Here is a 15,704-nt window from a genome sequence, read left to right on the forward strand (position 1 = left end):
AATATGAATTAGTTCAAATACATTACATTACATTTCCGTAGTCATTATTAATACAAGATAAGAAATTGCATGCGGTTTTTTTTTGTATTGCATGTGAACATTTTACATTGTCAAGAGTTGTTTCCGGCAAGTCCGTATTTCACCGGCAAGTCCGGCAACATTTTCACTTGATGGGGAAAAGTGTTAGTTAAAGTGTTTATTTTACAGCGAGGGTCGTGCAAACATATTTATCTACCGATAAATACTAACCTCAGTTATAAAATTCGGTAATTTTTTTTGGTATTTAAAAAAAACTTGTGATTGAACTGCGCGATTTTATGTTTTCGCTTCGCATTAGTATTTTAATTAAAAAGGAGGTAAAACCTTTAGTTCAACAGAAATTTCGTTAACATAACCTTTGACACACTAGACAAATTGATCCCTTATTAGTAAAAAAATTTGAAATATAAATAAAAATAAATATTCCGTTCATTTCCTCATTTTATAATAAAACGGCAAATTCTTAATCAAAAATTGGTGCAATGTTACATTACAACTATTAAAGATACAAACTAAAATTATTTACAATAAGTTTCCTTAGAAAATAAATATCTAAAATCAAAAGAAAAATAAAATTATAACAAAGTATGTATCTCTTGGATACATACATGAAAAAACATAACATACGTGTATACATATTACAAATATACATACATATGATTTTTACTTGTGATAAGCAATATAAGGACCTTTAAAAAAAATCAAAATAGTGACCTAACTGTTAATATTTTATGACAACAAATTAATCAATATATTTCTACTTATGTATTCTACAAAATTCGCCTTTTTCAGATACAACTTTAATCGTTAGCAATGAAGTTCCACTATTTACATTGGATATGCCATGCAGTTATGTTATGTGCTATCCTAGGAGCTGGAATTGTGACATCAAATGAAAATGAAGATGAATATCTAACTCAAAAAGGTATTATACGTGAATATATTCGCATCCATGAATGGGTTATTGTAGCCCCATAGTTCCTTGAAATTTAAGGTAGATTTTGAATTCTTTTGTCAATAAATTAATAAATGAAGGACTGTAACTTTTACATATCTAAATAAAAAAAAATTGTATCCCGAATTATTAAAAGTTGATTCAAATACATACATACATATGCGTAATTAATAATCCAGAAAGGTCAACGGCTAACAAAGTCATTAAATATATGTATGTTTAATTTACATATTTTTATAGGGAATCTATAAAATTTAAAGTTTTTATATAAATAAATTAATCTTATTTTTAATTTCTTCAGTAAGTAAGAAAGTAACTTCTATTTTTGTTGCGTAGAAATACCTTAGTTTTTGTTATTAATGTATAATGTATAAAAAAAATGTTCTCAAAATCAATCTTTTCACTAATTATAGTGCTTATCACTATCACTCATAAGATTCCCCTTTTGTCAAAAAAAAAATACTGTTTTAGCATGTCACTGTACTGTAATGTAAAATTTCGTTCGAAAAACAAAAACAATTTCGTAATGTTAGCCTTTCGAACGTCAAAACAAAGTAGGCGAAGTCATTCTGCCGACCCTCTGCTGCTGCTAGAGTTCGAAATCACGCATATTCGATGTTCGTTATTAATCACAAATATTTTTTTGTCATTCTAAATATTTTAGCGGAATACTTAGGACCCCATGGTTCAATGATTAAGATATCTGCCTGTAAATCGTAAGATCGTCGGTTCGATTCCCAGCAGAAAAATCTTTATGATTGTTTACTTTGATTTTTGTTTACTTTAATTTTTTTCTTATTATCACATCTCAAAATAAACCAGAGATTCGGAATCAGAGGCCAAGACGAAATTTTCAAAAATTTCAGTTAAAAATTCTTGGCCGCTTGTTCTAGATTTCAGGGCTGATTCATGGGTGATCAGAGGGACGCACGGGTTAATCCGTGGTGTTTCGTGGGTGACCCTGCTGGGGTGTTTAGTATATATGTACATACATATCTTAATTTCCATATAGCTGCAAGGGCATAAATTTTCTGATCATCCGGAAGTAGGTTTTCCTTTCTTGTTTAAAATCTATATTTATGTTCTTGATGAGGATTTTTTATGTTCTTGATAAGTATAGGCTCGAGAATTTTTTAAAACTGATATTAAAAGATCATTTAAAATCTTTTAATATCTGAAATTATATATTCCATCTAATATAACTACATCTATCTTATGATATAAACCACTGGTGGGCAAACTCTCATTTTCCATAACCTAGTATAGGGCCAGAAATTCTCCTGCAGATCATTTGGCCACTCTCAATAGCCCAAGCTTAAGAATCAAATGCTGTTTTTTTCGCTGCGTACTCACATATTTAAATGTTTACATGTGTGCATTTTTCCCACCACTGATATAAACCGTCATTCACCTGCAACGGTATGTAAGCTTCGGCTCGGCTCGAAGTTAGCTTTTTATTCCTGTTTAAATTAATTTTTACTGTGTTTTAAGAAATTATTTTGGAAAAGTCGTATCATGGTCTAATTCGAGAAAATGAAACACTCGTCGAAATAACTCCTCTGATTAAAGTGAATGAAGAGAAAATATGTAATTTTCGAATTTTAAAAAAACCATACCATGAGATTCCATTTGAGGTAAGTTTATCCAATGTAAATTTATCTTTGGATACAAATTTAAATGATTTCTAATTTTAGATTGAATTGGTTAATAACCTTGGAATTTTGAAAGCAAGCCGCATGTTAAATTGCGAAAAAAGAAAGAGCTATCATTTTGAAATACTCGCGGTATATTGTGATGGGACACCTTCAAATACAGCAAATGTTCATATAACTGTTATAGACATAAACGAGTATGCACCAATATTTTTGGAACCATCTTATGTGACTGAAGTAGAAGAAGGGCGACTTTATAATGAAATTTTAAGAGTTGAAGCATCTGATAAAGACTGCACGCCACTTTTTGGTGATGTTTGCAAATATGAGATTCTTAACAATGATGAACCGTTTTCAATCGATAACGAGGGCTCAATCAGAAACACTGAACCACTTTCGCATAAAGCATCACATAACCACATTTTATCCGTAGTAGCTTATGATTGCGCAATGAAAGAATCGGCTGCTATTATGGTTAGCATTAAAGTGCGACGTATTTGTGAAGCGAGGTTTTTAGGTATGCCAGAACGAATCGATTATTCGGTAAGAATTGTCTATTTATATAAAATATTAAAAAGAATTTAGTGTTTTAATAACTTTTAATTCTAGTCTGGTAGCACTGAAAGCCTCCTATTGTTCCCTAATGCTCGTTTGGATTTATGCGACATATCTTGCAATAATGAGAATATCAGTATTCATACATCAATAGCCCTAAAGGTATGAGTGTTTCTTTAAATAAATAAAACTAATCTGAACCTTTTTCTCTGGAACTCGAAAAATCAAATAATATAGATTCCTCTGGCAATCTTTAGGATAAAAATGATCTTATTAAAAGAAACCTATCTATTGATATCTTACTTATCTTATTCAGATCGAACGTTTTTCGACTTTATATAATAGCTTCCTAGCGCATACTATGCGACTCGTCACCTACGTGGATTACTGTCCAAAGTGATTAAATCGAATTATCCACAGAATCTGTTTCAATAACCAAATATCTGGTAACTAGAATTAAAGAACCATAATACAATAAAAGTATTCATCAGATTAGAGATAGAATATATGGTGAGCTTTCTACAGAGAGAATAGCAGTCCGAATTTTTTCAGTTCAGTTCGAATCATTTTTCATGGTAAAATTTTTTGTTGTATATTTTGTTATATTTCATGCTAAAAGTTTTCGTGGGATAGTATTTGGACTAATAAAAATTACTAAAAGTTTAGGGGAAATCATTTTTGGTCACAACGTTATTATTATTAACACATTATTAACGCAGGGAGCGACTAACGATTTTTCTCTCTCCCATCAATCGTTCGGCAATGTTGGGGTACTATCTGTGTTAAGAACCGAAGTGTAATCGGCCCCGAAGGGCTATAGCTGGCCAGCTGTGGATTAGATTAATACTTTTATACCCTTTTAGTATTAAATTATTATTGGTATTATAATTTGGAACAAATGTGTGTGTATTAAGCGCCCAGTTAATAAAATAATAACAACGTGTTGTGGCGGTAGTCTTTAAATCTTTATTTAATTCACTATTTGTATGCCAAAATCCTGATGCATCCGCAGCTTCTGATGCTTTATCTGCTACTAAATCTCGATGTGACCGACGTCCAGGTTTGAATGGACGAAATCATCCCCCATCACAGCTCACTTGACCGTAAATGTCCATCATTCCTGAAGGTCGAAGGTCGACCACAAAACGGCCCTAAAGATATGCTTATGTCACACTCACCATCACCACAACCCAGGATCAAATAAAATCCCAATCTTTAAACACCACCATACCAACAGAAAAAACTACATACAAAAATATTAAATTACATAAAAAACTTTATGCGCAACAGGAAAATAATTGTCGGTGTAGGACCACCCAAATCCGATTCACACCTCTTATCTAACGGTATCCCCCAAGGATCACCTATATCAGTAATATTATTCCTAATACAATTAACTTGCAACTCATATAGCCTTAAACAAAAACACTAAATTTAACGCATACGCTGACGATTTTTTTTTCATAAAAATTTATGAGACTCATTATAAATTATTTATTAATTATAATATTACACATTAATTATAATTAATTTATTAAATATTATTAATACATAATAATTAATTATAATTATTAATAAAAAAAATTAATTATACCCTTGCAGAGGGTATTATAATTTTGGTCAAAAGTGTGCAACGCAGTGAAGGAGACATCTCCGACCCTATAAAGTATATATATTCTTGATCAGGATCACCTCCTGAGTCGATATGAGCATGTCCGTCTGTCTGTCTGTCGGTTTCTACGCAAACTAGTCTCTCAGTTTTGGAGCTATCGAGTTGAAACTTTGCACACATCCTTTTTTTTCCTTGCAGGTATTATATAAGTCGGAACGGCCAGGATCGGTCGACTATATCCTATAGATGCCATATAACTGATTTATTGAAAATGCCATAACTTTGGTGTTTTTTAAGTTAGAAAGATGGGACTTAGTACAGATTACTCTTTGGGCAAAATAATTCAATATGGCAAATTTCATAAGGATCGGCCGACTATGTACGATTTGCTATATATCTAATAATATAAGATGCGTGGCGCCGCCTAGCGGACTGCGACTCAACTGCAAGGGTATATCAACTTGGGCTCCGCCCGAAGTTAGCTTTCCTTTCTTGTTTTTATTAATAAATTGTCATAAAACGGAAAGACAAACCTCAACTTAAACCGCCTTCTTAATAGTGTAAACACCTAATGCTCATATTCCGGGGCATCCCTTTCCCTAGCATAGGGCCAACACCTACACATTTGCAAAAAACGCAATTGCACTTTTTCAAAAATCCTAGGATTGACATTTAACAGTAAATACAATTGGAACACTCACTCATAGCCGGCAATAGAGATATGCAGGAGCGTCAAACTTGTGCTGGGGTCATGCTTCTGTATATTTTTTTAAATGTGTGTTAGATTAAAATTAATTTCGGGAAAAGTTATTTTTTACTAGGTTGACTAAGTTGACTAGGTCCTTCCGACTTCTATTGTTACCGATTTTCTTTTTCGCATTATATGTAGAAATTTGCTCTTATTGTTATACACACTGTTCCTCCGGGGCGAAACTCCGGCAATTTTAAAAGTAATCAGTTCTAGAGTATTGGACAGAATTCTGATTGACCAACACTTGTTATATAAAAAACAAAAGTTGCTGAACTGCATGAAAAAGATTTAGAAATAGTAAAATCCGGAAGATTACATAGTTCCCCACTCATGGCGGATCAACAAGGAGAGCCGCAGACGGACCCCGAAGCACAAGCCCAAGGTTTCAACTCACAACTGAAGAGCACAGAGTGCAAGGGCCAGTAACCAAGGAAATTCAAGGAGTAGAAGTCACCTCCTATCTGGCATGGGTAACATGCATCTCCAAAAGGGAGCAAGAAGCAAGGTCAAGAGAGGACCAAGAGTCTTGTATGCGCACTGACCAACCAGAAAGAAGGTCTAGTACTTCATGGGATGCCCAAGGAGAATGGTTACGAGGGCGTGCAACAAGGCGAAGGAGACAACAGGTCGGATAGAAGTATCGTTGGTATCTTATCAATGTTGGAGATCTCACTCACATGATTCAAATATTTTTTTTTGGTATAAAATGCGATTTATTTATTAGTTTCAAGATTCACAATATTTTCTAGTACTAGCCAAGCAAACCAGCCCACGAACATTGGGTGAAGGGTTGCAGTGAAGGAGACATCTCCGACCCTATAAAGTATATATATTTTTGATCAGGATCACCTCCTGAGTCGATATGAGCATGTCCGTCTGTCCGTTTCTACGCAAACTAGTCTCTCAGTTTTAAAGCTCTCGAGTTGAAACTTTGCACACATCCTTCTATTGTTTGCATGCAGTATATAAGTCGGAACGGACGGGATCGGTCGACTATATCCTACAGCTGTTATATAACTGATTGATCGGAAGTTCCATAAATTTGGTGTTTTTTTAAGTTAGAGGGTTGGGACTTTCCACACATGGTATATTTGGCCAAAATATCTTATGTACAAAATTTCATAGGGATCAGCAGACTATATCCTATAGCTGTCATAGAACGATCGGAATTGGCATAACTTTGGTGTTTTTTTAGGGGGCAGGATGGTTTCAGAGGCTGAAAAATAGCAGATTTTTGCGATTTTTTTTTTTATGTCTGAGTAAATATGTCGGATAAGTTAAGCCTTCTCCTCGCGGGGTCTCGGGATTTCTTTGTTCGTTCCCCTGGTGGTGTTCCATGCCATGTTCTGGCTGATGCAGCGAGTCCTCGTTGCCTTTGTTGCTCATCTTTTGTCAAATAATGTTAGCAGTAAAGTCCACACGTCTAACTCAATACGAAGCAGAGATGAAAAAGGAAAAGAAGGACCAGATCTAGCAACACAACGAAGCCACACACGGCCTTAGTTTGCAAACTAAGTCCTCATCATACCAGGACTGATATATTCCCGCACGACCAATGGTCACACCTTAAAGTCTAATGTCTAACGAGAGACTTAATTACCTCCTCTCCGACACGGCCATCCTGACATATACACGTCCTCGTGTCCATAATCAACATCTGAATTTCATTCCACTTTATAATTTCATTAAATGCTTTCAAAGAACTTAATCACATAATCTTAACTTCATATAATGTTCATCAACATAACTAAACTTCTATTTTTAACATATCTCTTATGATCTCTCATAAACCATTTCCATACAAAAGATCAATAAATCGTTTTCAAGCTATACATTAATCAGTTAAAATAGTTACTTCGTAATCCAAAATACATAACTAAACTTTTAAAAGCCGATTTTTAAATTCTTCGCCAAACACATTGGCTTCACACATTTTCAAACAATTTAAATTGTCCATCGCCCACGAACACAGCTTCACAAATTCATTAATCTCATTACTCGTCCATCGCCCAACAGTTGGCTTCACGAATTCATCAATCTCATTTCTCGTCCATCGCCCAACAGTTGGCTTCACGAATTCATCAAACAAATTATTCGTCCATCGCCCAACACTTGGCTTTACGAATTCTTCAAACATATTTCTAATGCAACTCTCGTCCATCACCAATCACATGGCTTCACGAATTCATCAAACATATTTCTAAAGCAACTCTCGTCCATCACCAATCACATGGCTTCACGAATACTTTCTTTTTCATCAGACTTTTCCAACTGATATTGTTCTTTGTAATTTACATCAAGCTCTTCTGGAATTTGCACTACCGGCAACTTTCGCAAACTTTCGTGTGGATACTTGTAACGCCTATTGTTCAGTGTACACTTTAAAACGTATCGACCACCAAAAAGGGTCCTCTGAACTTAGGATCTAATTTAGTTTGCTGTCTCTCGCTGTTTTTAAGCAGCACAAAGTCCCCCACACGGAACCTTGTTACTTTAGCCTTATTTTTATCAAATTTTATTTTCTCATATCTAACTCCCTTGATTTAATCTTGTCAATTTCATCTTCGGTATCACTAATAGGTATCAACCCTAGTGGTCGCCCGACTTTACCAATAAAAAGTTTCAAAGGACTACACTTAGTGCTACGATTAACTGTACAGTTAAGAGCTAACTGTACATCCCCTAATGCATCCTGCCACGATCTAGAGCTTGTCTCAACAGCCGTCAAAAGATTCTTCAGTATACTCATGACCCTTTCAACTTGACCGTTGGCTCGACTTGCGCCCGTTCCAATTAGATGTAATTGTATTTTTTTTTTTTTTTTTTTTGACACACCGGGTTCCTAGATAAAAATTCAACGTGTGCCATACGTTTACCTTCCTTGTATTCAATTTCGAATTCAAATGTTTGTAGGAACTCCCACTAACGATAAATCCTAGGTGACAACTCGACTTCATTTTGAGAAGATTTGATTGAGTTGCAGTCAGTAAAAATTACGAATTTTCTCCCATGTAGATAGTGATGAAAATGTTTTACTGCTTTCACAACGGCCAACGTTTCAAATTCATATGATGTATATCTGGACTTGCAGGGGCTAGTTGCTTTGCTAAAGTATTCAACCACATGGGGTTTAGAGTTTATGCGGTGCAAAAGGATGGCACCATACCCGATAGAGCTGGCGTCGGTATGCAGTTACTTATGATTTTACTGCGAATTTGTTCATGTTGTGTTTGCCAATCAAATCTAATCTTTTCAGATATAAGAAAATATAAAGGCTTCATCAGTTGCGAAAACCCAGGGATGAATTGACTAAAATAAGACGCTAGCCCAATAAACTGTCTTAAAGAAGTAACTGACTTTGGTGGAGGCAACGCCACTAGTGATTCTATTTTGTTAGAATTTGGACGTATCTCCCCCGCTTGTATCTCATAGCCCAAGTAGCGCACTGAAGTTCTCAAGAAAATGCACTTTGAAAAGTTAAAAGTTAATCCTGCCTTCACTAAAACGTCTAATACAAGTTTCAAACGTTCATACGCTTCTTCCTTCGTTTCTGAAACAATTAATATGTCATCCATATAAACAATTACAAACGAATGAGCAAGACTGCCGAGTGCCTTTAATAAAAGATAGGGAATGTTGGTTTAGCAATGATATTAAAATTTCTTTTTCATTTTCGACCATTTCCGTTTCAATATTATCAAAATTAGTAGGTTGAATGGTTTCACAAATGTCTACAACTTTAGATTGAACAATTTTAAAATTATCATAGGAGACTTCTACTGTAAACCCTTGAGACAATATTTCTCTGCCGATTACAATATTATTTTTCATACATTCGTCTGGTCATGATGTTTGATTCAACTTGTAAGGTACTATAGGTATTGGCATTACCTATCCCCTTTAAAGAAATAACGTTATGAATTCTCTTACCAGCTTACTTATTAGAAACGCTTTTCTTAATTAATGAGCACTCAGCTCCCGAATCAAATGTAATTGGAAATCTCTCACCATTGACCAGCATACTCGATTGAGGCTCTATAGCTCCATAGCTCATAGCTCCACTCTTTTTTCTGTTCTGACTCCCAATCCAGCGCTCTGCACTTTTTTTTGACAATTAGTGGCTATGTGTACTAATTGTGTGTACTAATTGGGGCAGGAGCCGGGCTCCTGACATCTGTAGCACGTTACGTTAGTCCTTCCATGACAGGGCTGCGCTGACCGCCACTCCTTTCCAGTTGTCGAAACCTGGGATCCGGATATACAGTCTTGCTTTTTATGGCCTAGTTTTCCACACTGGTAACATTTGATTTCCGCAGTTTTAGCTCGCTTCGTCTCTGGTTCCCAGTTCGTTGCATTAGGGCGCTCTCTTAGCGCTGAGAATACTTGCAACTCCGCTTGCAGTTCTCGTCGATTGCTAACATGCGTTGTGTGTATCATTCGCTGCAAACGCCGGTCGAAATTAGCCATGTGCCCAAGAACCAACGCGATGGAAATTTGTTCTGAACTCAAATTGCGAAGTTTTGTGCACAGTGACGTCACACAGCGACTTGCAAAAACAGACAGGCTTTCGCCATTGCTTGGACGGCTATTAAGAAGGTTTAAAATGACGGCGGCCGGCGTCTCTGAAGTCTCGTATCGCTGCTCAAACAATTGCCGAAACTGTTGCCAAGTTATTCCCGGGTAACATATTTGGGATAACCATTGCGCCGCTGTGCCTTCCAAAGCTTTACTTAACGCTAATATAAGAGCGCTGTCACTTAATGGTTTTTCTCGTAAGATGATGTCGACCGTAGCGCACCACTGCGTGGCATCCACACCAGCAACGTCCGGATTATATTTCGGCAGGCAAATCTCGCTAGTCGGTTGCAACTTTGGTTAGGGCCGTATCCCACTTCTGATGTCGGATAAGTTAAGCCTTCTCCTCGCGGGGTCTCGGGATTTCTTTGTTCGTTCCCCTGGTGGTGTTCCATGCCATGTTCTGGCTGATGCAGCGAGTCCTCGTTGCCTTTGTTGCTCATCTTTTGTCAAATAATGTTAGCAGTAAAGTCCACACGTCTAACTCAATACGAAGCAGAGATGAAAAAGGAAAAGAAGGACCAGATCTAGCAACACAACGAAGCCACACACGGCCTTAGTTCGCAAACTAAGTCCTCATCATACCAGGACTGATATATTCCCGCACGACCAATGGTCACACCTTAAAGTCTAATGTCTAACGAGAGACTTAATTACCTCCTCTCCGACAAATATATCAATTCAATTTCTTGTGCGGATGAACGAAACCATTTTGAAAAATATGCGATTTTGCATTTTTGGCGCGGTTGTAAAGTCGGAGGTACCATTTTTACATAAAAATCCGCCCATTATTGCCCGTAAAAATGGTAAAAAAAAAATTTAAAAAAAAAAAAGCGTTCGTTTATCCGCAAGTATTTATTGTATTAAAGATGTGTGCAAAATTTTATTTAGATCCGAGCATTACTTTTTGAGTTACGTTACGCACCGGCTTGAAAAAGTTGTTTTGAGAAAAACGCGTCTAAAGTTTTAAAAGCAATGGAAAGTATATGGAGAGAAAGAAACTAGAAAATTGGTATCTCAGCAAGTTTTAGTCCGATCGACATGAAACTTTCACAGAATATTCCTAAGATAATGTTCTATTATTTAAAAAATTTCTGAAAAAAAATTTTTTTTTAAGTCTCAAACCATCCTGCCCCCTTAAGTTAGAAAGATGGGACTTGGTACAGATTACTCTTTGGGCAAAATAAGGATCGGCCGACTATATACGATCCGTTATATATCTTATAATATAAGATGCGTGGCGCCACCTAGCGGACTGCGACTGAACTGCAAGGGTATATCAACTTCGGCTCCGCCCGAAGTTAGCTTTCCTTTCTTGTTTTTCCTTCGTTCAGTTTCTAGTTTTACTGTACTAAAAAAAAATATTTGTTTTTTTCATTTCGGATGATTCTGTCAGGAATTGTGCTGACAACGCGAAAGCACCTTTTTTCCGAGGGGTCACCAGAAATGACGTCTGCTGACTGACTGTTTAATATTTCTTTCTGAAAATTTCAGAAATTCTTCTTCAAATATGTATATTTAAGAAACTTAAAAATTGTAATAAAATTTTTCATTTTGTTTTGTTTTTTGCCGAGTAAACCCACCTAACACCTTAACTTCAAGGGTACATCAACTTTGGATCCGCCCGAAGCTAGCTTTCCTTTCTTGTTTTACCCTTGCAGAGGGAATTATTATTTTGGCCAAAAGTGTGCAACGCAGTGAAGGCGACATCTCCGACTCCATAAAGTATATATATTCTAGATAGGATCGCCTCTTGAGTCGATATAAGCATGTTCGTCTGTCCGTTTCAACGCAAACTAGTCTCTTAGTTTTAAAGCTTTTGAGTTGAAACTTTTCACACGTCCTTCTTTTGTTTGCAGAAAGTATAGGATCGGATCCTATACGGATCGGTCGACTATATCCTAAAGCTGCCATATAACTGATTGATCGGAAATGCCATAATTTTACCGTTTTTTAAGTTAGGGAGTTTGAACTTTCCACACATGTTATATTTGGCAAAAATATCTTATGTACAAAATTTCATACGGATTTTTTTGATTTTTAAGTTAGAAAGATGGGACTTGGTACAGATTCTATTTTGAACAAAATAATTAAATTTGCCGAATTTCATAAGGATCGGCCGACTATATTCTATAATTTCCATATAACTGAACGATCGGCCATTCGGACTGAATGGCACAACATTAACTGCAAGGGTATATTAACTTCGGCTCCGCCCGAAGTTAGCTTTCCTTTCTTGTTTTTAAATGAATATAACCTATCAAAGTAGAGATTTAAAATTAAAATGTTGCTAACTGAAAATAAATGAAATAATATAAATGTTTTGGAGCTAACTAAAAGAATCAGTGACAATAAAAGAATCAAGAATAACAGTGGGGAAGAATAATAAAAAAAAAAATCGAAATAAAAAAATGTTCCCCAAATCTTCCCATTTTTCTGAATTTTTTTAATTTTGCTAGCTTACGATAAAAATATAATAAAACAAAAAAACTTTGTTAATTAAAAAATGTATAACTCAACCTTAAGTTTGATACAATGAACCTTACACAGGCGCTTTTCTTTCGCAGTTCACATTATACTTATCAGTCGTCAGATCAAAAAAGGCTTCACTGGCTAATGGAAGGGTTATCAAACTAAGCCTTGCATACAAAATTCGTATATACAAAGTGATCCTTGCTTCGACATGGAAGCGTCTTGCCTTTCGTGTCAAATAGTCAAAAAAGATTCAAATGGAGGTCTCAGGAGGTGTGATGATCACCTCTATTTTGTAAGATCTAAGACGTCTTCTTACCTGCGTTGCAAACTTTTGACTCCTGCAAGGCTATAATAGAATGCTTAAAAATATTGTCATACAGAATGATAATTCAAACAAATAAATATATTCACAAAATATATATATATGTATGTATAATATATGCAAAATATATCTACAACTGTCTTGTTACTGATTATTATAAATATTATAATCAACTGATTGATCGAAAATGGCACTTTGGTTTTTGTGTGCGACGCAGTGAAGAAGACATCTCCGACCCTATAAAGTATATATATTCTTGATCAGGATCACCTCCTGAGTCGATATGAGCATGTCAGTCTGTCCGTCTGTCTGTCTGTTTCTACGCAAACTAGTCTCTCAGTTTCGGAGCTATCGAGTTAAAACTTTGCACACATCCTTGTTTTGTTTGCAGGCAGTATATAAGTCGTAACGGCCGGGATCGGTCGACTATATCCTATAGCTGCCATATAACTGATTGATCGGAAATGCCATAACTTTGGTGTTTTTTATGTTAGAGGGTTGAGACTTTCCACGCATGTTATATTTGAAAAATATATCCAAAATATCTTGTGTAAAAAATTTCATAAGGATCGGCCGACTATATCCTATAGCTGTCATAGAACGATCGAAATTGGCATTACTTTGTTGTTTTTTAAGTTAGAAAGATGGGATTTGGTACAGATTCTATTTTGGGAAACAATCTGATTTGTCGAATTTCATAAGGATCGGCCAACTATATCCTATAGCTGCCATATAACTGATTGATCGGAAATGCCATAACTTGGTTGTTTTTCAAGTTAGAAGGATGGGAGTTGCAATAGATTCCTCTTTGGAAATAATTCTATATGCCAAATTTCATAAGGATCGGCCGACTATACATACAATCCGCTATATATCTAATAATATAAGATGCGTATAAGATCTAGCAGACTGCGACTCAACTGCAAGGGTATATAAACTTCGGCTCCGCTTTAAGTTAGCTTTCGTTTCTTGTTTGAAAATATATTTATAGCTCGTTGAAAAAAAACAGTAAACAAAATTTGTATCACTAAATGGTAAATTTTACAATAACATAGCGAGCTCAGAAGTTGCAGAATGCAACTGTTAATTAGCACCTATCTCCAATGGTATGACTTATGAATATAAATATTCTAACATATTTTATTCCATTACAATTATTCAATAAAAAATTAAAAAATAATTATATTATTGAATTTATTTTTCAGACAAAGCATATATCATTTGGATGCGACCGTGATCTAACAAGCTGCAATTCAAGCCAAAGAATGATGAACCTCTTACCTCAAGGAGCTGATTGGACGAAAGAATTAAATTATGACGAGGGCGTGGAACCGATATTTCACTTTGACGGATCCATGGGCGTGATAGTGCCCGATACTGTTGTGGATCACTACGATTTTTCTACTCGCTCGTTTAGTGTTCTTACAATGTTTCGACACAGCAGCCAGGGAACCATTAATAAACATGTCAAAGAGCACATAATGTGTAGCGCTGACGACCATAAAATGAATCGGCACCACATGGCTTTATTTGTTCGAAACTGTCGGCTAATTCTCTTATTGAGAAAGAACTTTAACGAGGGGGACATAAACATCTTCAGCCCAGCTGAATGGCGTTGGAAAATACCTGAGGTCTGTGACAACGAATGGCATCATTATATTATAAATGTCATTGATTCGGCAAAGGTTTATTTATTTATTGACGGTATTCAATTTGAAAATTCGGTTGAGGATCGACATAGTAACCCAGAAGTCATTGATGATTGGCCTCTGCATGCTGCATATGGTGTTAATACTTCTCTTTCTGTTGGTGCGTGCTATCAAAGTTCCGAGAACAAAATGAAGCATGGGTTTAATGGAGACATATCAGAAGTTAAGATAAAATTTGATGGTTTTTTAAATGCCAACGACATAAAATGTGGAACTTTTTGCGCTGAGTACTTATTGTCGCCGGAAACTATAAAAATAAAAAATCATACAACAGCCACTGAATACACTCCAGTTCAAACAAACATAAAAATGAATAACATATATATTCAAGCAAATGCTAAACATGAAATTGAACAATTGATGCGTAAAATTCAATATATTAATATTAAACCCAACCCAACAATAGGAAGACGCAACATAGAAGTTCGTACGACCCTTTCTTGTAACAATCAAAGTTATCTGCGTTTACCAACCATAGAGACGTACATTATGGTTAACCAACCCTTAGCTTCCCTCGGTATTGATATTGCTGCCAAATCTTTATTGACAAATAAAAAGGATAATTCCTCTGCAACGTTTACAATTGATAAATTGAAATCAATCTTTCAATTTGATGCATCTGTCCCAGAAACACAAATGGATCCAAGAAAAATATCGATATCTGGTATGATAAAATATATTAAAAAAGTTCCCAATATATATATTAACAATTGCAACACATCAGACAATTCACCCGACTGTGTGAGCTGTGTGAGCAACCATTTCATACATAATTTTTTCTAAAAGTAAATTTTTTCTTTTCTAAAGTAAACTTTTCTAAAAGTAAAATGAAAGGTGCCAGAAGAAAAAGATATTCGCTTCTCGTTCGACCGGAAAGAAGTGCTTTATTCTGAAAATGGCTATCAGTATAGATCTTAAGACAGTTTTCATTGGGCGTGCGACGCTTGTAAAGAAAATTAAATTTTGGCGGGGAGCGAGTATGTCCGAGGCAAAAGGGTATTTTTTGTCAAAAGAAAAATTTTTTCTTCTCCGCGAATGTTTTTCTTAATAAAGAATGCT

At 35.5% G+C, this 15,704-nt stretch overlaps 1 protein-coding gene across 5 annotated transcripts in view; it reads left to right on the plus strand.

Moving 5' to 3' along the window:
• Nucleotides 1-252: 252 nt before the first annotated feature.
• The window catches only part of LOC6503326 (calsyntenin-1), a 49,671-nt gene continuing 34,219 nt past the window's right edge, over nt 253-15,704 (plus strand). For 2 of the 5 annotated variants that reach the window (XR_006507921.1, XM_014903798.3), the window contains exons 1-6: nt 253-356; nt 832-964; nt 2,486-2,628; nt 2,689-3,189; nt 3,256-3,363; nt 14,142-15,309. Coding sequence is in view for 4 of the 5 variants with exons in the window: in XM_014903798.3 (XP_014759284.1) it covers nt 853-964; nt 2,486-2,628; nt 2,689-3,189; nt 3,256-3,363; nt 14,142-15,309 (2,032 nt within the window). In the remaining variant the exon portion in view is untranslated. The other 3 variants (XM_032456083.2, XM_032456080.2, XM_032456081.2) reach the window with 3 other exon arrangements.

The sequence above is a fragment of the Drosophila ananassae genome (genome assembly GCF_017639315.1).
Source record: "Drosophila ananassae strain 14024-0371.13 chromosome 4 unlocalized genomic scaffold, ASM1763931v2 tig00000071, whole genome shotgun sequence".
Classification (NCBI taxonomy): Eukaryota; Metazoa; Arthropoda; class Insecta; order Diptera; family Drosophilidae; genus Drosophila; species Drosophila ananassae.